Raw genomic sequence first — 24,350 nt, forward strand, 5'->3', positions numbered from 1 at the left:
TGCTCACCGGGTTCAGAAATCCCAACCTTATTCCTCTATGGGCTGGTGGCTCCAGCAGAGGTCAGGCCTGAATACTATACAGAAGCTTCATGGGTTTTGTTGGTTAAAACAGGTTCAAGAGCTTATTCAGGATCTCAGGCTATGAAGCTCATGTTTCTCTGTGACACTCAAAATGGAAAACCCACATTAAAAAATCCACCATGCACATTGAACTACAGAACCATGAAAATATTCTCCTTTCCTTTTGGTTGAAATGTTTATATTACATTGTGCTGCTGCTGCAGTTTTGAACTTTTAAATTAAACTAGTACACTCCTTTCTTTTCACTCCATACGTGAACCCATCTGTGTAGAAGAATCACCAGATATGAGGGCAGGTTTGCCTGTGTGCATTTGTAAGTGGATCTGTATTGTTGTTGGGTCCTTGTGGCAAGCACAAAATCACACAACTGTTTACAGCTTTCAAAGCCATGCCCACTTCCTCAAAATCCCACAATCCCATCACACACATACACACACACACACGCCGCCGCCGCCACTACTCACAAATTAGATTAAGTGTGCTCCAGTGGCTGCATTTAACAAGCCCCAACTGTCTGTTCTGACACAGAATTTTTATAGATACAATAAAGAGGCTTAGCTTTGGTCCACTGGCTTCTTGTAAAAAAAAAAGGGGGTTTTCAGTTAATCGTTTCTAGGCTGTCCTTGATACATTTTGGATTCAGGTGCAGAAAGCAGGTCCTGCCTTTCAGGCTTCTCCCCAGAAAGCAGAATGGATATTCCTCTTAATTTCTTTCTAACATCGAGGGCAAATATTTAGTCCATTACATTAACTTTCTGCCCTCCCCTGCAATCAGCGTGGTTGGTGGGGCACCTGCGCAGGCCCAGAAGCTAGTGAGGGGCCACGCAGTGTTCTCCCATCACAATGGACACGCACGAGTGTCAGAAGGGGCATCCAATCTTCTATGTGCCCCTGTGGCCTGCACCCTTGTTCAGAAGTTCTCTCAAAATATGTCATCGGTACATAGGCAACCCCAGACTACCGGTTTACTCAACACATTCAGATCTCTCACAGAACAAGACGGCCATCTGGGAGTAAGATTAAATTCTTCACTCTAGATATAGGACATACAGAGTTTCTATTTCTAGAAATCACTCTCTGAAGACAAGATTTGTCTTTTGTTTCTTTACTATAAAAATCTGAGCATAACAATACAAAATACAAGATTCATACATGCATAGACTCAAACACCTGATACATTCAACATCATCCTAAGTCAAGACTTCTAAGAATTCCCATGGGGGAATTCATAATTGAATTTCCTAATTGGGCAGTGGGGCAAGAACAAGGTGTGCAAATAGGAAAGATTTGCCTGATTCACCACACCTTGTGCAAGGAGACAGGTTGCAGTCCTTCAGAGGCTTCTGTGATGTGCATGAGGCCATGAGGAAGGGTGAGGATAGAGGACCAGGTGTGGGCTGCTGGAGCTAGGGCCCATGCAAAGGGAGGACATGGCCCAGGGGACCCTGGGGTCCTCTCTCCCTTCACAGGCCATGCCCCTCATTGGTTAAGGGGCATGCTCATTATCTCCTGCCCAGCTTTGCTTTCTGAGTGTGTGTGAATGTATGGCTGTTAATCCACCTCTACGTGCTAGACCACCCTGTGTTACCATGATAAACATGCTTCCTGCTTCCTCTTTCTCCTTCTTTCCTTTCCCCCCTCCCATGGATTCATTTGATTTAACCCCGTTTTCCCAATCCATCAGCTTCCACAGTGCTGTTTAATTCCCCTTCTCTGCTCACTGGGGAGTGGAGTCTGACATATGACCATCTGGCCCCTTCTTGTCCTCTTTTGTCAGCATTCACAGTGGCAAAGTATGTGCTTAATTTCATCAGGAATGTGGGTTCCTGTTGTAGCTGCTGCTTCCCCTGTGCCTCCTTTGTCAGGCTCTGCTGTCTTCTTATGAGGGCGGGGGCAGCTATGCCCAGCATCCTCTAAGGTTTCTTGCAAGCCTCTCGCTACTTTGGCACCAGAGCAAGGTAGTGCTGAATACTTCCACATGTTTGTGAATTAGGGCCTCTCCTCTCTTGCCCATTTCTGCTCGCAGCAGCAGCAAGAGAGAGAAAAAAGCTGATGCTAACATCCAGCTACACCAACCCATGGAAAGGAGGTTGTAAGAACAAGATGGCACGTACATACTGATCAGCGATACCACTTCCCTGCTAAGCCGAGGGCTAACCTACAGGAACAACTTTCATAACTTACTTGGATCGAGTGGCTTACTATAAAAGCATTGAACCAGGTGCAATCATGCCGTTATTGGCAATGAGGATGTGCTGTTCAAGAGACAAGCGGCTTGGACAGAGCAGAGGTCCTTGCTAGATAGAGCTCAGTCATTCCACAGGCTAAAAACTGTAATATCTCTACTAGATATTCTGCAAGATACACCTGGTTCTGCAAGATACACCTTTCAGGAAGAACAAGCTGAATGGCCATGGTGCCCCATGAAGTAATGTCCCCAAGCCAACAGAAAAGCCATCTGGCCAGGATATGCTATGCCAGCCATTGAGACACTGGACAGTGAGAGAAAGCAGATGTAGTTTATCAAGGCCAGCAAATGCCAAGGCCTTTGGACCAGGGCTTGCTCCTGATTAAAGAACGAGGGCTTTGCTTTCTGTTTCTGTGTTTAAAGCTGTGCAGTTTGCCCTTAAAAGGAGTCCCTGTGTCTGGAGAACATCAGTTTATCAGGCCTTGGCTCCAATATTCTCCACCAGATAAAAGGGCTGGCTGAGTGCTTGTTGGTTTAGGCCTCATGTGCTGCCTTCAAGTGAGACGTGTGGGTGGCAGGCAATGCCAACTTCTGGCTACAAAGCCATTTCCAGTGCCAGGAAATCATCAGACTCTTTGGAAAGACCCTGGCATCTGCCTGGAAGAGAAGCAAAGGGCCTGAGTAGAGTCACTGCCTTTCCCTTGGTTAGAAGAGGTGACCAGAGCATGCAAGAAAGTCCTGCTAGCCCTGGGTTCTTCTAGTATTATGAGAGAGGAAGAGAAAAATGTCTCCCTATCCAGTTTCACTGGATGATCCCATATTCTGGTGTTTGGAGAAAGAAAATAATTTATCTCTATTCATGCTGTCTATATTTGATCAGTTTCAATTGAGTTCTGTTCTCTCTTAGCTGTCTAAATGAAAAATCCCCAAATATAGCCCATCTATTCAAAGAAAGCCCCATGCCCCGCCCCACACACATGTTCTTTTTGTCTCTCTGGCTCTCCAGCGGGCGAGGCATCTCCAGAAGGCCAGTGGTGGCTCAGTCTCATAAATGCAAAGGCTGGCCCTACTGTGACTCAGCAGTATGCTCACAAAAAGCCTAACTGAGGCATGTCATACATCCCATTTTGGAATGCTACGCTGTGGCGATGCCAGTGACATGCAGCAATACCCCACGATGGTCGGTGTGATTTGGCACAGAGGGGGCTGTTTCGTGGGGCTGAGATGTGAAGACCCAAGAGGTCTCCTTACTGTCCATGCATATAATTATTCTCTGTAGGAATAAAACCCAAGGAGTCCTGCCTCCCAGACCTGTTCCAGGACAACGAAAAGCCTCGGGTGGTGATGGGGTGGGTGAACAAGTAGCCCCTGTGCAGCCTCTTTTGAGTACTCTCACTCCTCAAAACATGGTCAGAAGAGCATAGAGTATTAGCACCTGTCTCAAGCACCCATGTATTGGCACAAATGGAGATGCTACCGGTACAATTGAAAACACAGCGCTTTTGTACATGGAACATAAGAAGAACATTGGACGAGCTATGCTGGATCAGGCCAAAGGCCTTTGCGGTCATAAGAACATAAGAAGAGCCCTTCTGGATCAGGCCAAGGGTCCATCCAGTCCAGCATTCTGTTCACACAGTGGCCAACCAGCTGCCCACGGGAAGCCCACAGGCAGGGCATGCGTGCCCAGCAACGGGCATTGAGAGATAATATATAGCCATCATGACAAAGCCATTTATAACCTTATCCTCCATGAAGAAAGATTTTGGTAGAGAGCAGGCAGCTACGAAGTTAAAGCCAGCCAGCCTACAGGAGTTGTGTGTTGCACGTGCACCACACCCATATTATTGTCCCATCCGATCTGTGAGGGGGAAAAAAATCCCAACTCCACTCAGTCAGGCCCTAAGCAGACGACCCCCCTCCCCCCATCAATTTTCCAGAGAGAAACTGAAGGGTTCTGTGGCACTTGAGATCTCAAAAGATTTACAGGTGGCATAAATGTTAATGGACTAGAGCCTCCTTCACCAGATAACCTTCAGGCAACTCGGCATCAGTCCCTACTCCCAAGGAAGAGGAATAACCACAGTATCATTTACAGTGAAGTGAGAAGCCTTCCCTCAACCCCCTCTGGGCCAAAATTGAAAACTGGAAAATGTCCTTTATGATCCAGGTCTTCAAACATATCTGAACCCAGCTAATGATCCCAGGAACCCTATTTCCAGACCTCATACCACTCCATGAATGCTATGTCCCTGGTTTCGGTCGCCTCCTGGTCGCATGTCTGAGGTGCGGTTGGAGAGCACAAGTGAGGGGCCCTAATCTGTAGTGGTGTCCAGACTATGGCACATCTTGCCACTGGAAATCCAGCTAGCCCCTCTCTGTGGGCCTGGAAGTGCCAGCTGAAGACTGCCTGCGTAGGCCTGCTTTTCAGTCATTTCGGTGAAGTTGTTGGTCACCTGCTGTTCTGAAATATACTTATTACCACTGCTTGTTTTTCTTCCCTTTTTTGTGTTTGTTTCTTTTGGTTTTATCCTTATTTTAAGGCTGTATTGTTTTAATGGAAACTGTTGGCTGCCTTAGGAGGTTCCATTGCAAAGCAATGTTTGGTAAATCAATAAATGTTAGAAACAGGGAGAAAAGACAAACTCGGGTTAGTCTGTAGGAACAGCAACACCAGCGCTGATGGTGCTCCTGGGACAGGGTGGGGACAGGCCCAGTGCCGCCCTGCCCTGACTTGGCCCGAGACAGATGCAGTTGTCATCCCTCCCCATCACTCCTAGCATGGTCTCATCTCTATTCCAGGGGGAGGGAAGTCGAACACATTTAATTCTCTTCCTATTTCTCAAAGTATTCCTGTCCTCAAAGGAGATGGTGGACCAATTGCATCAGCTGGGCACATATTTAAGGCCTTTCATCAGTGGTGCATTCTGGCCCTTGCTATGAAAAGCACCCTTTTTCCACACAAAAGCTCTCAATGGGTGCTTCCGCAGAGGAGGGGAGGGCTTCCAGCCACCGCCTTTCAAAGATCCAAGCACCCTTCTCTTTGCAAGCATTCAGGACTTGTAAATCACATCTTCCCCTGTAGTGCCCTGTCTTTAGTATTGCAGAGGGAAAGGCCATTCCCCTCTTTGCATTACAAGCAACTTATCAGAAGATCTGCTGGCAGGGAAGGCTCCAGTTCAGCCCTTCCCAGAAAGCGGCTGCTTTCCTGCAGCCCTTCATTGGGCGTTTTGTGCAGCAGGCTGGAGTACTTGCTCATGATGGATTCTTTGCAGATATGACCTGCGTCCCTACAAAGACCAGCAGCAGAACATTTGGGGAGAAGAAAGTTTTGAAAATGCAGGACTGTTTTGAAAATGCAGGCCAGCATTCAAAGACCCACTTTGGTTCCTTCCCACGGATTGTTTCCTTTTTCTCTCTCACACACACACTTTTGAAGTTCTGGTTTGCCATGGCTGGGCAAACGCAAATAAAATAATCCTTGAAAGTAATTTATAACTTTAAAAGTAAGACACTGAGAATTTGTAAGTGGTGGGAAATAAATTGCTTTATTAGCTTACACAGGAGGCACAGTAACAGGCTTCAGATGGTTTGTCATGTTGGTTCTGTTGTAGAAGGCACTGCAGCAGAATTTAAACTCTAAAAGTACCACACATCAAGTATAGGATAACAATAAATCCTGAACCTTTTAGCTTTTCAAAGTAATCAAGAGGGCCCCCCCTCCATCCCACAGTCCCCCACCCCAGACTGTTGTCTACCATTTGGATGACTCTGCCTAAGGCCTCCTGCAAATATCTCTGTTGCCGGGTTGTGTCTGTATCAGAGCTCAAATCAGTGCCTAAAAGCATAATTAAGTCTGCACTTAGATACATTTGTCATATTATCAGGGTTAAACCAACATTTTGCTGCCTAAACCCCACAGTTTATTTTTTTTGTCCTCAAACTGGATGTTGCTCCTCAAAACCTACATTTCATGATTTCAGTACTTGCATCTGGCACTCAAAAGATGAAACTTGCCATCTAGAGCCTGTCCACAGCCGTTTGCGTTTGACATCAATGGGCTAGAGAGCCTGGCACATATTTGCTAGCATTTGAATTTGTGCCAATGTTCTTGTCACAGCAACGCTTAAATGGTTATTTCCTCCCTGTGTTTCAGGGATGGGAAAGAGTTCTTGGACTCTATGCAAGGGAGCAGCAAAACCCAACATCCAGATGCCTGCGCATCCGGCTGAAGTGTTCCTTGGGCTGCCGCTAGATCTGCTGTAGGGCTCTATCCCCCTACCCATCCATGCCAGTGGGAATATAAAGTGCCCCCTCCCCTCAATAAATTCAGTGGAGACAACCCAGCTGAGAAATTTCAGCAGCCCTGCATTTGAAGCCTCTGTTCTGGGACAAACCAACTCCCTGAGTGGCTTGTGTGGCACAGGCACCAATATTCTGAGTGGCACTAAAGAAGCAGCCGCAGCATGTAATCGGACAGCACTTCCCAGAGTCCTTTGCAGTACCACTGAGGATGCTGGGCGCAACCCCTCAGATCATGTGACACAGCAGTAGGTCTTGTGCTGCTCTATCGTGTTCCAGCTTATGCTCATATCTGAGCCCAGTGGTCCACCCCAATCCCATAAGTGCCGGTTCCCAATGAAACAGCAGAATGTTAGGCAGCTGAGGAGGTGGGAGTGAGGCATGACATGGCCCGACGACACCTCAGCCTCCAGAAGACGAGGCATTCGCCGAGAGTAAATACATTGCGTTGCCACCTCCATTGTGGATTAACTGGGGGGGAAATGATTGCAAGTACAGTGCACCCGGCCACCTGAGCTTCGAGGTTAGGGAGCAGCATCCATAGGCACACATACTCTTCAGGGTGCCATGGGATGGCAAGAGAGGGCTGTGGGGATGGCCTTGTGCAGCTCCCAGTGGAACTTGAGCAGCAGGGCGTCACTGCAGCTTGTCCTCCGAGTGTTTAGGGTGGGTGTCCCAAATGTGATCTTAGCCCAAAGTCACCAGCATGGACTTTTAGACTCAGTTTCCCAACAGGTACACCAGCACAAATATTTAAGAGCAGTGTGCCAAATTTTGTGTTTTTTAAAATCTCTGTTAAAAACAAAAAGCCCTGGAATTGCTGCACACGGGGAAAGCAGCGTTGTTGTTCTTAAATTATATAAATTTTGTAAAAATGTATGTACTTACACATGTACGCACACGCACACACACACACGGAAAAACAAGAAATGGATTAAGAAGTTTGAAAAATTATCTCAGAAAAATTAGGTTAAAAGAGAGATAGCAAAGGTAACTTCATTATTTCACATTGACACTGAGAGCTTTCAGACTGGTCTGGAGTCATTCGCAGCTTGACTTCCCAACAATTCTCAGCTCCAAACCTTTCCCCTTATGCTTGGGGCAAGCAGTGAAGCTGGGAGGCAGGTGGCTGATTCTCATTTGTGTTCTTTAGGAGTGAGTTGACCAGATCGGAAGCTTTGTGCTAACTAGTCTAGTCAATTCCAGAACCCCACTGACTTTTAAGGGACTCGGAGAACTGACTGCAATTAGGGAAATGGGGGCAAACAGGCTTTCCTTTGCCCCTGCCACAAGGCTTCCTCCCCACCCACCCCACCATTGCATTTGTGGCAAGTGTCATGGTTTGTTCCTGTAACTCCAGAGAAAGTCTCTTCTGTGCACAACTGCATTTTCCAGGCTCCACAAGCAAGAGAAGGATGCTATAATCAAGATAAGGCAATCCTCAATCTATAGTGATGGGATGGTCACGTACAACCCAGTCTTAAGAACTGCTGTACCAGCCACAAAGTACTAAAAATGGCACGTACCAGGTTTTTTGTCCTCCCAAATATGACCTTCTGTTGGTATTTCGGGCAACACCGATAGTTCCAGGATTTAGGGTGGCAGTGTTAAAGGATGTTAGTGCTAGCATAAAGGAGACCTGGATGCCACTAACCAACAGATTGTTCCATGGATGTAGCCAGAACAGAGGCAACACAAGATTTTTGACTGTCCACTCTCCCAAATAACTAGTTGCACTTAAGGAGAATATGATCGTCTCTAATTAAAGCACCAACCCTGATGCTATCTTACTACATCCTACAAGGCACTGGACTTGAATGCTCATTTAAACAAACTTGTTTAAAAAAATGACTACCACAAAGTGTTAAAGGGGTAAATATGCTATCTAATCAAAGCTTTTGATTGTCAATTTGCCTATTTTTAGATTTCAATTGGGAGGAGGGTAGCTAGAAAAGGTGGGGGGAGATTGTGGAGGTGAAAAAAATTGACCTTATTTGCCAATAATGATCTTGTTTGCCTCAGGCAAGAGTTAACTGTTGGGAAATAATACTTCAGTTGTCTTCTGAAGACCACAGTTCTTCATCACCTTCCGGTTGGAACTTCAGGGGTTGGCTGGACTCCAGGCAGAGTACCTCATCTCCAAAATGTGGTGGGATGGGAATTGCCTCCAGCTCAGCGTCCTTTCCTCCTTTCACACAAGCAGCCTGCATTATCTCAGCAAATATGCTTTCACTAGCATCCAGGGCCTCCAGCCCTTTTTGGTCAAGAAAAGGCTTCTCATGAATTTCAGAACTGACTTCTCCAGTTTTTGGTGCCTCTTGGCACTCTGTGGATGGTGTCTGAGATGGACTCTGGTTTATGGTCTCCACCATGGAGAGGTCTTCTGTCTCTTCTTTGTGGAACTGTTGAGTGATAGTTAGTTTCTTGATTAATTCTTCTCTGGAAGTGTCAACATCATATTCCATGTTGCTAGGATGGAGGTGCTCAATGCCATTCAGTATCTCCTTGGTGAAATCTTCTAAGCTAGGATCTTGCTGCAACCCATTAGCATTACTTTCAACCCACAGATGACTGGATCCTGTTGGGTCTTTGGCACTGGGGGAAGAGGTCCCTGGAGCCTCTGTGAAAATCTGGGACTCACCTATGTCCAATGAAGCATAATGAGTCTTTTCTTCTGGAGAATGTTGCCCATCTCCTCCTGTTGCTGTCAGCTCAACCTCAACATGGTGCTCGGCTGCTTTGATCAACTCTTGGTTAAACTCTAGGGCTTGTTCTACAATTTCCAGGATATCAGAGTCTTTCATACTATCTATGGGAATACTCACAACTGCCTCTGGCAAAGCATCTTGGAAATCCTTGCTGCTTGGATCAGCCTCAGCCAGGTCTTTTTGCTGAGTGTGATCTTCTGTTCCACAGCTTTCTAGGTCAGAGATTTGTTCAAATTCATGGACATGTGGCAAACTCTCATCCTCATAGGATACCATAACTTCGGGTTCTGTAACACTTCTTTCACCACCTGGAGATACTTCTCCTTCTAATATTATTTCTCCCAAGTCAGCAACACTGGTGAGAGGAGAAACCTTTTGAGTGCCTTCAGCTTCTGCATTACCTTGGTCACTAAACTGCAATGGGCCATCATTTTCCACAGGGACACCTTCCCCAATGTTGCTGGGATCAAACCGATCTGCTTGGAAAACACTGTCCTTCTCTGACTCCCAAGCAGAATGAGTGCCATCTTCTTCCTCTTCCTCTTCTATGAACTTGGATTCTTTTTCCACTTCATTTCCTTGTTGGAAGGTTTCCCCGGGCTGTTTGTCAGTTTCTGCATCCAGCTGTACAAGATACTGTGAAAAACTGTCTTCCTCACTTGATCTTTCAGGTGCCATTGTGTGTAGCTCTTTGCGATCTCCAATGGGTTCTGATATTTCAATCTGAGCAGAAACTAAGTCTTTTGATGTTGGAGGCTCCTCTGAGTCGGGGGTGTCTTGGGTGGGAGCAGCTTCTGCATTGCAGCCTCTTTGCTCTTTAATACCCTCCTGTTCATGGTCATTTTCTTTTGCTAGAGGACTGCTTGAACTGTCTTCCTCCAATATCTGTTGTGTGTCCTGTAATGGCACAGAGATATCTGAGGTTAAAAGAGCCATCTCTGCAGCCTCTTGCCTCTCTGGAAGTGGTTGGGAATTCCCAGTCACAGCCACCATCTGCCCATCATACATATGCAAGGGTATGTGATCTGACAAAGTTTCCTCCAGTGTTATGTGTTTGCTGCTTTCTAGCACCTTTTCGATCCTCTCTCTCTCACAGGTGGCATTTGGGGAGGTATCTAAAGATTCGAGGGAATCCTCAGATCCGGAATAATCACTTTGTGACTGATGGTAGCTTATATCTGTGTGGTCCTTGGCTTCAATCTCATTAGCAGTGTCGCTCTGTGCTTCTGAGGGAGCCTCCGACTCTTTGCTGGTATCATGGACTGGGCATTGTCCAAGGTGTGTGGTATGTTGGCTTTGGAGGTGCTCTTCTTTTTCAGCAATAATTTGCTGTTCTTCAGCCTGGTGTGGATCAGTCCTGAAATGTTTGGCTTCAGAGCCCTGGGATGGGTCATCTTCATCCTGCAGGATATTAGTACTGATGTGGCCTGTTATTTCTTCTATCTCTAAAGTGCTCATTGTATCCATACCTTCAGTCTCTGTTGCTTCTGTGCCTATTATCAAATCTTCTCCTTTCAGGATATCACCATCAGTCTCAGGAGAAGCCATTGTGATATTTTCACCACCATCCATCTTTTGCTCCATCACCACCTGTCCTTGAGATGCATCTCCTGTTCCTTGTGTTTGTTCTCCTTTAGAGATCTCTTGACCCAGAATATTCTCCACATTCTCACATTGCAAGACAATGTCAGGCTCACGGGTACTATCTTGTGAGCTAACTGTGTCCAGGTCTGAGAAACCTCCCTTCTCCACTGTATCCTCATTTCCCAAATCATTCTCTTCTTTATGGAGACCTTTATGTCTGAAAATATCTCCTTCCACCATACCCCCATCCTCTTCCTCATCATCCCTGCTTTCCATAACCCTAGGCTCATCTGCCAAGGTATTTTCTTTGTCCTCTGCAGAGTTTTCATCTAGTGAAATGGTCCCTTCCACACTGAAGGCCTCAGGTTCCAAGACCATCTGTTTTCCCTCTTCCTCTAGCAAGGCAGAATCTGTCTTGCAAAGCACTGTTTCTTGTTCCTCAAGCTTTTCCTGCTCCACCTGAAGAAAGAGCTGCTCTTGACAACTTTCTGCAGACAAAGTTGTGTGGCTTATCGGCGACACATTTTCAATTGCAAATCCTCTTTCTGTCTGCAGTAGCTCACTTCCCAGCATCTCTGCCTGCAAATCACATTCTTCATTCTCCCTGGAAGGACTCCAGAGCTCTCTCCTTTCCTCATCCTCTGACAGATGCAGTGCTTCTGTGCTCATCACCTCAAGGTCTTCTACCCCCCCGTCCATCTCCTCCAAGTATCCTCCTGCGGCACCTGCATGGTCATCACAGTGATTGGTGCCAGGCTCCCGGTTCTCCTTTTCACCCCTCTCACTGGCAGGTGCATCTTTGTCCAGTTGACTTATTGATCCTATACATTTGGAAACATTTTCTGCGTCATCACTCTGCCCCATGCTCTGCAATGCAGGTGGCTGCTTGTCATCATCACTCTCATGTTGTTCTGGAGATCTTGTTTCTTTGTAACTCTCAATTTCTCTAGTGATGGGAAGTTCAACTAGAATTTCTTCCCTGTTTCTTTCTTCCTCTGGCAATCCTGTTTCTAGTGGTTCTGCATCCTGAGACACCCAAACCTCTGCCTCTTGTTCTTGCTGCTTGGCATAGACTTCATGGCCATCATTAACCTTAATACAGTCTTCAAAGCCTTCGATATCCTCCAGTTGATCTGTTGGTTGAGCATCTTCCATTTGGTCGTCATGCTCCCAAACCTCTGCCTCTTGTTCTTGCTGCTTAGCATAGACTTCATGGCCACCATTCATGCCATCCAATTGATCTGTTGGTTGACTGTCTCCCACTTCGTCTTTCTGCACCTTTGGTGGGGCTCCTTCTAACACCCCAGTGCTTGATGAAGAAGCTGCTCCATTTTCCTCTTCCATGGATAAAGAGTTGTCAGAAGAAATGCCATTTTGGGTTTCAGCCATGTTGAGCAAACTGGATTCAAGGTGAACATCTCCCCCATTAACTTCTTTTACTGCAATTTCTATAGCTTCTGTGACCAGCTGACTGGGATAAGGCACATTCTGGATTGTGGTCTTTCCTGGTGGTTCATCACTGGGCTGCTTCTTTTCCTCTTCCTCCTCCTCCACTTCCTCATAAAGTTCTCCCTTCTCCTCTGTTTGCTCTGGTTCCATTTTGGTTGCAGTTCCATCTCTGCCTTCACCTTCTTTCTGGCATTCTTGTTTAGTGCTTGAGCTGGACTCTCCTGAGAAGTCTGGAACTATGGGACTGATGGAGCTGAACTTTGGGGGAGATTCATGGAAGAATGACTGGGAAACCATTTCTATTTTGGTGGCCGCTATCACCTTGTTTTGCTGTGATGAGCCCAGCTTAAAAGCATCCGCATTGATGAAAGCTGGGACATCCTTCCAAGGCAACGCCACATCAAAACTTTTTGTGGATTGGGACTGAAGGACTGTGTTGGCTTTCTGGAACTCTCTAGCCACAGGGCTTCTGCTCTTGGAAGCAAGATTTACTGTGAAGGACTCTGTTTGGTTCTTGAGTAACTGAGGCTTTGTATTTCCCTTCAGGAAGGTAATGGTGCTTGGCCTGAGATCTTGGGACCCCAAATACCCTCTGTCTAGTGAAACTGCTGGGAGTTTACTGTTACTTGCTTCCAATTTCACATCTGCAGGTAGCACAAAGAAAGAAAACAAGGTAGTTGTTCACTAGGGCCACACCCCAATTAAAGAAACATTTGTTGTTTAATTGTATGAACTTTAGTAGATAAACCCAGAGGTGAACCAAAAGTAGAATGTGATCAGCTGATAGGTCCCTGGATGATTTGTAGTAGATCAGCAAGGGTTTCGATTCCCAATTATTTCACAATAGCAACCACAACAAAAGACTTTCCCCGCCTAAATTAGGCTTCTGAAATAAGGAAAGGACTGGGTAAGCAGGACTGGACTTTGGTGTGAAAGGCCTGTAAGTTCGGTTTACTGCTGGTACTCAAAACAAATTCCTAGGCTCAGAATGTGCCCAGGGAATGTGCCCTGTTCTTTAATTCTAAGTGTATGTCTTTTGAATCTGGCTCTCTTTGGTGAATTCTGCGGTTCCAGTAAAAAGCAAAGTAGATCCGACAAGCCTGAGGTCTGCCTGTCCCTGGATGAATGAGCTGATCGATCAATTAAATCTGCAGCATTTTGCATACAAGATAAAAACAATATTTTTTTAAAAAGCACCATGTCTTTGTTTTTGGGTTTTACACAGTCCTGTGCCCTGGGAGGCATAATCTTAGAAGAAGCATCCTGTCTCCACTTTCACACAGGAGAGAGTGCTGGCAATTGCCATCTGCAGTTTTTATGAATACTTGTGTTAAAAAATAATTTTTGAAATTGTTTAAAAGGAAGGGCCAGTTTGGGCTCCACATTCTGTGCAGACAAACACCTCAGTTCAGCACATGCTGATGCTATACCGGGCATGCAAAGAAGAGACCACGCAAGCGGCAGTGGGGTAATGCCTGAGGATCTCCCTGCCCTGCGGGCTGACTGTGATTGCATCCCCATGATGGAAGGTGGGCACACTCCTCTCTTCCCATTCTGGGGACCAGAGCCATGGTTTTTGAGTCCTGCAGATAGGCATGACCCTGATCATCTCCTCCCTGCAATCAAGGGTGCTTTCAGGTGGAGGCTCCCAAGGCTCCCAACCAGAAGGCACTGCGCAGCTATTCTAGCTTTTCTTTCTTAATGGATTAATAGAAAAAAGATGGAAGGAACGGCAGGAAAGAACAGGAGAGGTACTCATGTAACACAACATCATTTGGACCCCCGATAAAATTCCGGGAATGAGGCAGGGCAGTTGTGCCATAAAATCCTCATGTGGAAGCTCTTCAAGTTTAAAACCAAAATGACCCACATAAAGCTTCCTTCCTTTGGCTTTTCTCCATGCTTGCTTCAGTCCCTTTCTCTCTCCCCCTTATACCTACCTCTGAAGCCACTGGATAGTTTGAGGTCTGCTGTTGGCATCTGCAGCCTTGTACTCTCTGCCTCCAGAAGGGTCCTGAAATGCAAAATTTGAGGAGGGCTGATGGTTTGGTTTCTCTGTGTGTTACAGGATACAGAATACGTTGAAGTCATCAGACCCTTTTGTTTCACCAAATCTTGTTGTGGAATGCAGACTTTGGAGTTACACAGAACTCTTCTTGGAAGGGCAGCTTATTTCTAGTGGTGCAGAGGAGCAATTTGGGGGGTAAAACTGCAAACCTGGGCAGTCCATACACATAGATGGCAGAGAGCGCTGTGTCAGTTTAGAAGACTAGTTTCAGACAAGCTGGAGAGGGTTCAGAGGCGGGCAACAAAGATGATCAGGGGGCTGGAAACAAAGCCCCATGAGGAGAGATGGAAAGAACTGGGCCTGTTTAGCCTCGAGAAGAGAAGACTGAGGGGAGATAGGATAGCGCCCTTCAAGTACCTGAAAGGTTGTCCCAGAGAGGAAGGCCAGGATCACTCCTTGATCATCCCAGAGTGCAGGACACAGAATAATGGGCTCAAGGGACAGGAAGCCAGATTCCGGCTGAACATCAGGAAAAACGTCCTGACTGTTAGAGCAAGATGACAGTGGAAGCCATTCCCTAGGGAGGCGGTGGGCTCTCCCAGACTGGAGGCATTCAAGATGAGGCTCAACAGCCATCTGCCGGGGATGCTCTGACTTGGCTTCCTGCATTGATCAGGGGGCTGGACTGGAGGGCCTTGCAGGCCCCTTCCAACCCCGCTATTCTGTGATTCTGCGAGCACGCAACAGAGGCATTCCTAGGTGTGCACAATGAAGTCATGCAAGAGAGGGCGACGCGTGGCTGTGAAGACCCCCGCAGCCCGCCAAGCCCCATCCTCCACCAGCCACCAGCTGCCTTCCAAGCCAGGCAGTCCAGCACCTTCCCAGGGGCAGCCTCTGAAATAAAAGCAAGGGGGGTGTCCCGGCTCCCCCACCCCCACTCCCTTGTGACGTCATGGCTACCCCCAGCCTCCTCGCTTCCCCCCCTTCCCGCAGCCGGGCCCCCTCTCATGCTGATCCTGCAGATCTCCCTCCAGCCCCACTCTTGTCTGGAGCCACCTGGAGGGAGGAGAGGGAGGAGGAGGAAGCGGGGAGCGGGAACCAGAGCCCAGGTCTCATGGGATGTCTTCTGGGGTCGGTGCGAGAAGAGAGGCAGTCTGGGAGGGAGGGAGGGAGGGATGTTTGCAGATGGCTCAAGAATTCAATGCTTCCCGTTTTGCTTAGAAGAAAGAACTGGTGCTCAGCCGCCTCTACCCTTGACTGGAAAAGCCCGGCAGCTTTTCAGCTGCAGCAGCTTCGTTCAAACTGCTCTTGGGGAGATTTTGCATAGTCAGAATATCCCTTGGCTCAGATGGTGAGCGAAGGGCCTTTTGCAGGCCTGCTGCCTCCCTTGCTTGAGCTATTCAGAGAGATGGGTGTAAAGGGGGGCCCTAAAGAGTTGTAGGGGACAGCTGCTTGCTTCCCGTTTAAAAGGTGCTGTTCTCTTTTCTCTGTTGTGTATTTTTTTTTAATGGGGAAGCCCCGGAGGGAAAAGGCAGGCTCTGTGACACAGCCCAGATGCTGGACTCAGCCAGCCGCCATGCCTGGAGGGTGCCGTGGCTGGGAAGTGTGTGGGGGATGCTCCCCTCTCTCCTACATGCGGCTGGGCTCCTCCTTGCTTCACCTGCTGCACCTCCAGAGGTTTGTTTGCAAGGCAAGTTTGCAAGGTGGCCACTCACCTGTATGTGGCCACTTCAAGGCTGAGGGACATTTTCAGATGCATCAGCTGCTGCCTGTCTTCCAAGACTTGAGCGATCTGGACTCTCAAGGACTGCTTCTCCTCCTCCAGAGACTCAATGGCCAGCTGTCAACACAGAGCATGAGAGACCAAACTTCAGCTGGACCTTTCCTGCTGCTCTCTCTCTGGGTCCCTGTTCCATCAAGGAGCCACGGCAGAGCAAATGTAATATAGGACATGAAATCCCCTCGCGTGCTGCAAAAGGCCTGCTGTGAAGCACAAGGGCAGAATGGGGGAGGCTCCTGCCAGGCTAAGTGCTGCATATTTGTGTCCCACCTGGGACTTGCAGGACATGCCTCCTTTTTTCATCTGTATTTCCAGGATGGTGGGTGTGACAGCACTGAGAATTCCTCACTTTGGATTTTTGGCAGGCTCCGGAGAGCCCCAACAACAGGACATATGCATATTCATAAACCTAATGTCTTTTGTCATTCTGCTTCATTGTGACAATTAATCCCAGCATTCTCCTGCAAGGCCTGTTAGTAAGACTTTTAGACCTCAGCTGTCTAGCAGCTCAGGTTTAGAACAGCCTGTTGTACTCTGCAAAGTGAACTAAGTAAGGGTGCTTCCAGACAGAGGGCTCCTAACACTACCAATCAAAAGGCCTTGTGCAGCCATTCCATCTCTCTCTCCTTAATGGATTTTTTTGTGGTAAAAAAAACGACAGACAAAGCAGTGGGAAAAGACTGGAGGATTATAAGTGCAGGACGGCAACATCTAGACCCCCGTAAAATTTTGTGAGTGCGGCAGGACAATGGCAAGCCTTGTCTGGAAGCACAAACCAACTTGCTGCCCCCAAGATGCCGATGTCCTGCCAGCCGCGTGTTGGGGCTCTGCTCCTCCTCCCCTTTTATGTAGCCCTGGGCTGGTCACAAAGCTGGAAGGCTTCCCAAGAACTGTGTGGCTATGAGTCTGACTGGGCCGTGCGCCCTTCTGCTGTGCCCTAGTTGCTGACGTCCTGCAAGCCTTATTGAGGCCCGGGTAAGCCAGCGGTCATGGTGCTTCCTGTTTCACATGAGGGAATGCTGACGTCCCACATCTAGTCTTTTGGAGAGGAGACACAGAGCTATGGCCTAGGGCCCCGCACAGTTCTCTTCTCCTCTCTCCAGGAACACTGAACTTTGGCTCTGACAGCTGCCTTGTATTCAGTCATGCTCTGTTGCCCCAACCGTCAGCACGCCCCCTCCTCTAGCTACCTGAAAGCCCCCCCAACCCATAACGGATGTTCAGGAAGAACTCAGGACTACCATGATGCACCTCAGAAGGCAAGGTGATGGGCAGGGGGCTCTGCTGTGAGGGTGGCCAGCAAGGAAGGCGCCCTTTGTTGGGGGAATTGGGGGTCGGGGGGACTGGAACTGTCTTTTGTGGCAACAGAGCCTTAATTAGCATGTAAATCCATGCTAGAAAGCAAACAGGTCCAAGGGTCAGTTTCAGCTCCTTGCCGCGGCCTCTGAGCGGGTCACCCTTTGAAGAGCTGAGGGCTGTTCCTCAAAGGGCATTAAGACACATTGTAGGCAGTAATGTCTGCCAGCTCCCCCCCCCCCCCGCCACTGCCCCAGACAGCCCCTCCCTCCTTGCTTGGCCTGGATGCTTCAGCTACACTCCGGGCTCCCCAGCAATGTACCTTGCAGTGCAGCCCCTCCCAAGCTTGATCTGTGCCAAGGTTTTCAAACGGCATTTGTGACTTTGGCACTGCCATGTGCCACACCAAAGGGATGTTGGGCGGCCCAAAACCTCTCCCCAAGTGAGTTAGGAGCTTTTCTGCCTTACACACGTGTGCCCGCTGTCCCCTTGCAATCCTGCTCCTGAATAGCTCCAATACCTCTGTTCCCAAATTTCACATACCTATACTCCCATCCTGACACTCTAGATGCTAGATTCTGCAAAAATCCCAATGGACCCAAAATCTTAGATGACAGCATGCAGATCAAGAAATGCTCTGCAAACCGCACAAAACATCCCAGACTTGCCTATGTGCTTGGCGTGCAGTGGGCCTGCCCTCCCTGCAGGATACAGTATTCTTTCTTTCTTTCGCACATTTTTGCCCTGGTCTTCAACCTAAATGGCTTCCAGAGTGGCTTCCAGGCTGATAAAAACCCAGACACCCCCCGCCCCCAGGCTTACAGCCTGAAAGGTAGACACAAAAGGAAAAAAGGATAGGCGGGAGGAGAAAAAAAAGGAAACTCAGGCACCCTTTCTTAAAGTTACGAAGTTCTTATAAGGTTCAACAGAGCTGGGCTGCCTGCACTAAGAATGAAATGAAAGGGGGCTATTTTAAATCTCAACTGAAAAATAGGATGTTCAGTGCAAGAGACCAAAGACAGCTTCAGGCACGTGGCTATGAGATGTATCTTTGGAATGCTCTAGAGTTGGAATTCCTTCCTTGGCCCCTCCAGAAATAGGCACGAGCACCTCGTCCTCTCTCCTATAATCTCACACGAACGAACGAACGAACGAACGAACGTGGTGCAAGCAGAGGACAGAGGTGCCGGCCAGCACCGGAAGGCGGCTCCGGAAGGCGAGGCAGGCCGCGTGCTACAGCGGACAGTTAGGAGGGCGGCTGAGTGTTTCGCGCATCCAAATCACCTCTTGATGCTTCGCGTCTCCGCCGGTGAAAATGTCGCTCGGGTGCAACTCCACCCCGCTCAGTCGGTCATTGCACTGCCCAGGGAGTCAGGATCCAGGCACTAAAAGCTCATGGGAGCGAGGCTCGGGGGGTCCTTTCCGGACCAGCTGGGGCCCCCAACGCGCAAATCACAGCAGAAATGCGGCAGCCTAGGAAGCCGGTGCCGCGGCCACCCGCGACGGAGCGCTCGCTCGCTCGCTCGGCGGCAAAATGGCAGGGTCGGGCAAGCGCTGCAGTCGTGCCGCGGGAGGCTTCTCTCCCCGGAGCAGCTCCAGCCCTTCCCCCGACCACCCCAGCGCGCCCGGGACGCCCCCGCGCCGGAGCGAGGGCTGCGCAGGCAGTAGCGGCGGCCCGCCGGGCTGGCAGGGGAGGCGCCCCTCGGCCGTCCGCGCTCAGGGCGGGCTTTCGCTCCTGGGCAGCGCGAGCCCCGCCGGGACCCCCGCCTGCCTGCGGCCACGCGAGGACTTCCCGGGCAGCCCCCGGGCTTGCTGCCTCCCGCCCGGCTGCGCGGGAAGAGACGCCCCCTCAGCCGGCCTCGAGGCCGGCGCGGGCAGGACGGCTCAGCCGGCGAGGCGGCGCGCCGGGCCGCGCGCGAAGGCGCCCGCAAGGCCCCGCGCCACCCACCTGCAGCTGCTGGGCTTCGCCCTGCTGCTGCTGCTCCCGCCGGGCGAGGCTCTCCTCCAGCGCCGCCTCGCGCCCCCGCAGTCCGGCCAGCTCGCTCTCCAGCTGCTGCAGCTGCCGCTGGCTCCGCCGGCTGCCTTCGGCGGCTTTCCAGAGGCCCTCGCGGGCCTGGCGCAGGGCGGCCTCCAGCTGGGCCACCTCGCCCTGGTACGTCTCCACGGCACCCTGCCAGAGGCCGGCCAGCCGCTGCGCGTAGTCCTCCACCTCCAGCGGCTGCAGGGCGGCCGGCGGCGCGGCCAGGGCGCGGCGCCCGCCGCCCGGGCCGCGGGCGCAGGCGTCGAGCTCGCGCTCCAGGCCGGCCAGCTCGTCGCGGCGCGCGTGGGCCAGCGCCTCGGCCTCGCGCTGCAGCCGGCCGGCCTGCTGGCGCAGCCACAGGTGCGCCCGCCGCTCCTCCTCCAGCGCGCTCTTGCCCCGCGCCAGCAGCCCCCGGGCCTCGTCGCGCGCCGCCCGCTCCTGCCGGCACCGCGCGCGCGCCTGCTGCACCTGCGCGCGGAGGCTGTCGCGGGCCAGCTCGGCGGCGCCCCTCTCGCGGAAGGCCTGGCCCAGCGCGGCCCGCAGGGCGGCCAGCTCGGCCTCGCACTGGCCGCGCCACGAGCCCTCGGCCGGGCTGGCGCTCAGGCCCTGGACCTCGGCCTTCAGCAGCTCGTTCTCCTCCTCCAGGCGCTTCACCCGGGCCAGGTAGGCCTCCAGGCGCTTGTTGAGGCCCCACATCTGGAGGGACTCCTCGCCCCCCGCGGGCCGCGAGCCCAGGAAGCTCTCCATGGCGGCGGCGCTCCGGGGCAGCGGGGCGCTCGAGTCCGGCGGCGGCGGCGGAGGCACCGCGGCGCTGGCCAGCGAACAAGTGTCCGGGCGGGCGGCCCTGCGCGGCTATTCATACCGAGGGGGCGGCTCCTGCGGGACCGCTGGGAGGGGGTCGGCCTCGGCCCTTCCCTCCACGCGTTCGGGCGGCGGCGGCGGCGGCGGCACGGCCGCTGGCCTGGGAACTCGCTGGCCACCTCGAGGCAGGCTGGAGAGACCCGCTTAGCGGCCACGCCGCAGCTGGGGCGAAGGACTGGAGTGCGGCGACTTCAGCCTCCTCCTGGCTCCGGCGGACCAGTTGCCCGCAGCGAGGAAGCCACAGCATGCGGGGCGGGGCGGGGCGGGGGCGAGAAGACCCCTGGCTGAGCTGGAGCGGGCTGCGCTTGAATCGACAACCCCGCCGGTTCTAGAGGGGGAAGCAGCCCAACCAAGGACGAGCCTTGTGGCACCCTAGGGCCTAACACTTTCATTCTGACCCAAGTTTTCCTGTACTACAGACAACTTCATCAGAAATGGTCATCACCTTTTAGCACCAGGGGTGTTCCTTCTGACCCTGCTCCTTATTCTCCCAAATTCTTTCTGAATCTGGACCTGAGCCTCTGTTCTCACACCCACCACCCTGTCCGCTACCTATATGGTCTATGCGCTGGGAGGAAAACAATGAGAAATTGGGGCGGGGGGAGGATCCCTCATCCTCTGGAACTAAAATGTTGCGAACAGAACATTTTTTGGGGAAACAATGAATAACAGAGAGATGAGAAAGTGGCACAAACCCTTGCATCAGAAGGGGCCCCAAGGGGGCCTCACTGGTCCAGCATCCTGTTACCCGCAGTGGCCAGCCAGATGTCCTAACGGAAAGCCCACAGGGAAGGCATGTGGGCAAGAGACCTTTCCCAGTAGCTGGACTGGGAGTTTCCATCGAACCTACACAATTAGTAGTCATTGATCGCCTTCTCCTCCTGCATGAATGTGATAGATCCCCCTTTAAAGCTATCTAAGCTGGTGGTCACCATCACATCCTGTGGCAGAGTTCCATAGCTTCACAATGTGCTGTGGAGCATCGGAACTTGGAGGGAAATTCTCTTTTGAGCATAATATGACAAACCAAAGTGCTAAACCATCTTTGGGGAACACAGATCTGCTGCCTTTTTTTCTGGCCATGAGGACCATCCACAGCTGTGGAAACTGTGCTCTTTTCAAAAACAGCAAAGCATCTTAGGAATGTCTGACGTGCTCTGTAGCTGCATCAGACCAAAACCTGTCTGGTCCAGATAGTGGCCAGCCCCTCTTATTGGCCACTTAAAGACTAATGAATGTGTTCTGGCATAAGCGTTCATGGACTACCGTCCACTTCATCACTAAGTGTTAATGTGCAGTGCATACGAATAAGAGGGGTGGTGTGGAATGTACATAGTGAGGTCAGAAGGAAATTAAATGCAGAAAGCGCTACCTCAAGAAATGTATTAAGACTTTCAGCGCCACCAGGCTCATCCTTGTTTTTAGACCAACACAGCTGCCTCTCTGGCAATCGTTCTTTTCAAAAAGTTGGATTTCCCAGGTGCTTCCTGCAACTGCTCTGCCCCATTCAGGCTTTTGACCAGGAGTCAATGCAGCAGCAGCTTCCACTTGTAGCCCTCCTGGGCTTTCCTGCCACTTCTTCCATCTTTTTTCTGTTCACAGGAAAAGACGGAATAGCTACACGTCTTTTGATGGGTAGCGCTAGGAGCTCTGGAAGCTCCTCTATGGTGGGGAAAAAAGGAGGAAGAATCATTGGAAAACACTGGAGGATTCCAAGGGATGGCAACATCATGTGGATCCCTGTAAAATGCGAGTGAATGGCAACTCGATAGTAAACACCTCCTTGGGGAGCAGCCAGGTGCTACTTCTAGGTACGGCTTTGTGACTGTTCCCCCAAAACATAGGCAATGGCACCCCCTGGTGGACAGAACACTGAAGTTAGCGGTTAGGAAAGGCCCCTGTGGAATTGCAGGGAAAATCACCCGTACAGAGTCCCCCAGGCAGGGAGTGCCGCACCACACCTTTTGCTCTGAATACCTGTGACTGATGAAGAGTTCTGTGTGAATGCAAAGGCTGGCTGACAGCCTTGTGAAGGTTCCTGGGGTCCAATTAGGATACATCACCTGCCTTGCTCGGTCAGGCTAACTCACAAATGAAAGCGAGATGAAAGTAGTGGAAACTCAACAGTGGGGTCTCAATGCAGTCATGTTAAGTCACTCAACTTCCCTGGTATGTGTAAGGGATGTTGCTGCTGTGGCTGATCAGGGCTCATGAGTACTACTGGAGGGCTTTCTGAAGCCTAGGACAGCAAGACACAGTTGGGAATGGTTGCCATTGGCCAGAAAGAGCTCAGAGGTAGAGAGAGCCCCTGGTTTGCAAGCAAAAGGTCCCAATTCAATCCCCGGCAGCATCTCCAGGTAGAGCAGGATAAACTCCTGCCTGAAATGCTAGAGAGCCCTTGCTGGCAGTCTGTGTCAACAATACTGGCCAATGAACCAAGGGTCCAACTCAGTATAGGGCAGCTTCACATGTCCCTATTTAAAATCAGCCCTTGATTCAGAATCACGAGGACTAGAATCTTACTTTATTATTAAGGGAAGGGCTGTAGCTTGGTGGCAGAGCCCCTGCTTTGCATGCAGAGGGTCCCACATTCAATCCCTGCTATCTCCAGGTACGGCTGGAAAAACTCCTGCCTGAAACCCTGGAGAGCCACTGCTGCCGGTCAGTGTTGACAATACTGAGCTAGATGGACCAAGGGCCTGGCTCCATATAAGGCAGCTTCCTCTATTCCTAAATGCCTTCCCAGGAGGGTTTTTTTTTATTTTTTTACGGAGCACAGACACCATCCAGAGATACAGTGCAAGCTGACCGGCTTCTGTGGTGCCACCTGGCTTCCGTTCAGTGCTTGAAATCCAACGTGTTTCACTTAAGGTGATAATCCAAAGAAGCCACACACTAGCAGCCCATCAGGTGAATTAACGTTCTGCACCAGTGTGTTCTGGCGGCTTTCCTTCGCATTGACTAACGTGGAATCTCGCACTGCGTTGCCCTATGTTTTGAGATATCCTTCTGAAGCACTGATTCATACGCTTCTTGCTCCATGTCAAACTATGACAGAATTGATTCCAAAGCTGATATTAGGCCAATGCAAAGTCACAAAAATGTTCAAGCTTTTGAGATATCTGTCAGGCAAGGAACAGGTGGGGGAGGAGAGAGGGAGGAGGAGGAAAAGGGTGGCTTGATGAGCGCTTCAGGGTCAGAGTCTTGAGATGAAATATGGGAGGAGGCAGACATTCAAATGAGGCTCTACCAGGTGATGCATGGGTTCAGGTTGCGCCTGGGGCTGCCCCTAGGACTGCTGGGTTGAACAAACAAACAAACAATGGCTGATCTCCCCTTTTTTCAAAATATAAAATTCACCTGTTGCTCAGAACTGTCTCCATTCTTAGGCAAAACACTACAGGTTCCTTGGTAGGTAGAGAGAAGTAGAATTGATGTAGATGTTTGAAGCAGAGTTGGCAGTATCGGTGAAAACAATCACAGTTGTCCCCCTGCCCAAGGGAGCGGATGACTAGGGGATGAACGGCCTCCAGGCCGTTGGGAGTTTGAAATCCCTTTCCAAGTCCTGCTTCTCGCCACCGATGCATGCAGCCATCCATCAGGCCTCTCTCCTCTCTCTGACTAGCGTCCTGCTGCATCACTCCTTTTCTCCATCTCCGTCTTGCCCATCTCCCACCAAAGGCAGCTCTCCCTTCAAGGTCAGAATCTCACATCTTGCTGCAGTGACATCCTTGCTTCAATCACAGGGAAGGAGACACTCTCGCTTCTTATGCAACGTGGAGCTTCAGAGCTACCCAAGAAGGTTTTGGATTGCCACCTGGAGGCCACCACTCATGAGAACATGCTTGCCTCTGCATTTCAATGCACACAGGAAATCCTCACTGACTCCTTCACATATAAGGAGACACAGCTCAAGCTTAGATACTCGCAGTGTGGTGTATCCAGAAATCCAGGCCTATTCAGGGCTCATGTCCTTCTTCCATCTCATGTGTGGCTAGAACATTCGGGGGAGTGAGCACTTGCTTTGCATAGAGAAGGTCCCAGGTTCACCCAGTGTCTCCAGGTAGGGCTGC

General features: G+C 50.5%; 1 protein-coding gene across 2 annotated transcripts; it reads right to left on the reverse strand.

Annotated features, from left to right (window-relative positions):
- Positions 1-5,799: 5,799 nt before the first annotated feature.
- On the reverse strand, positions 5,800-20,241 carry NES (nestin). Of its 2 annotated transcripts, none has more exons than XM_084824454.1 (4): positions 19,885-20,241; positions 16,036-16,160; positions 14,253-14,326; positions 5,800-12,956 (listed from the first exon to the last, which is right to left on the reverse strand). In XM_084824454.1, exons 1-4 carry the CDS (start codon positions 20,161-20,163, stop codon positions 8,623-8,625), a joined length of 4,812 nt encoding a protein of 1,603 aa, XP_084680580.1. In that variant the 5' UTR covers positions 20,164-20,241; the 3' UTR covers positions 5,800-8,622. The 2 variants fall into 2 exon arrangements, with proteins under 2 accessions (XP_084680580.1, XP_084680579.1); XM_084824453.1 differs by having other exon boundaries at positions 19,345-20,216.
- Between the last annotated feature and the right edge of the window lie 4,109 nt (positions 20,242-24,350).

This window comes from Heloderma suspectum, chromosome 17 (genome assembly GCF_057233095.1).
Source record: "Heloderma suspectum isolate Gila_16-S chromosome 17, 16-S_ref, whole genome shotgun sequence".
NCBI classification, from domain to species: domain Eukaryota; kingdom Metazoa; phylum Chordata; class Lepidosauria; order Squamata; family Helodermatidae; genus Heloderma; species Heloderma suspectum.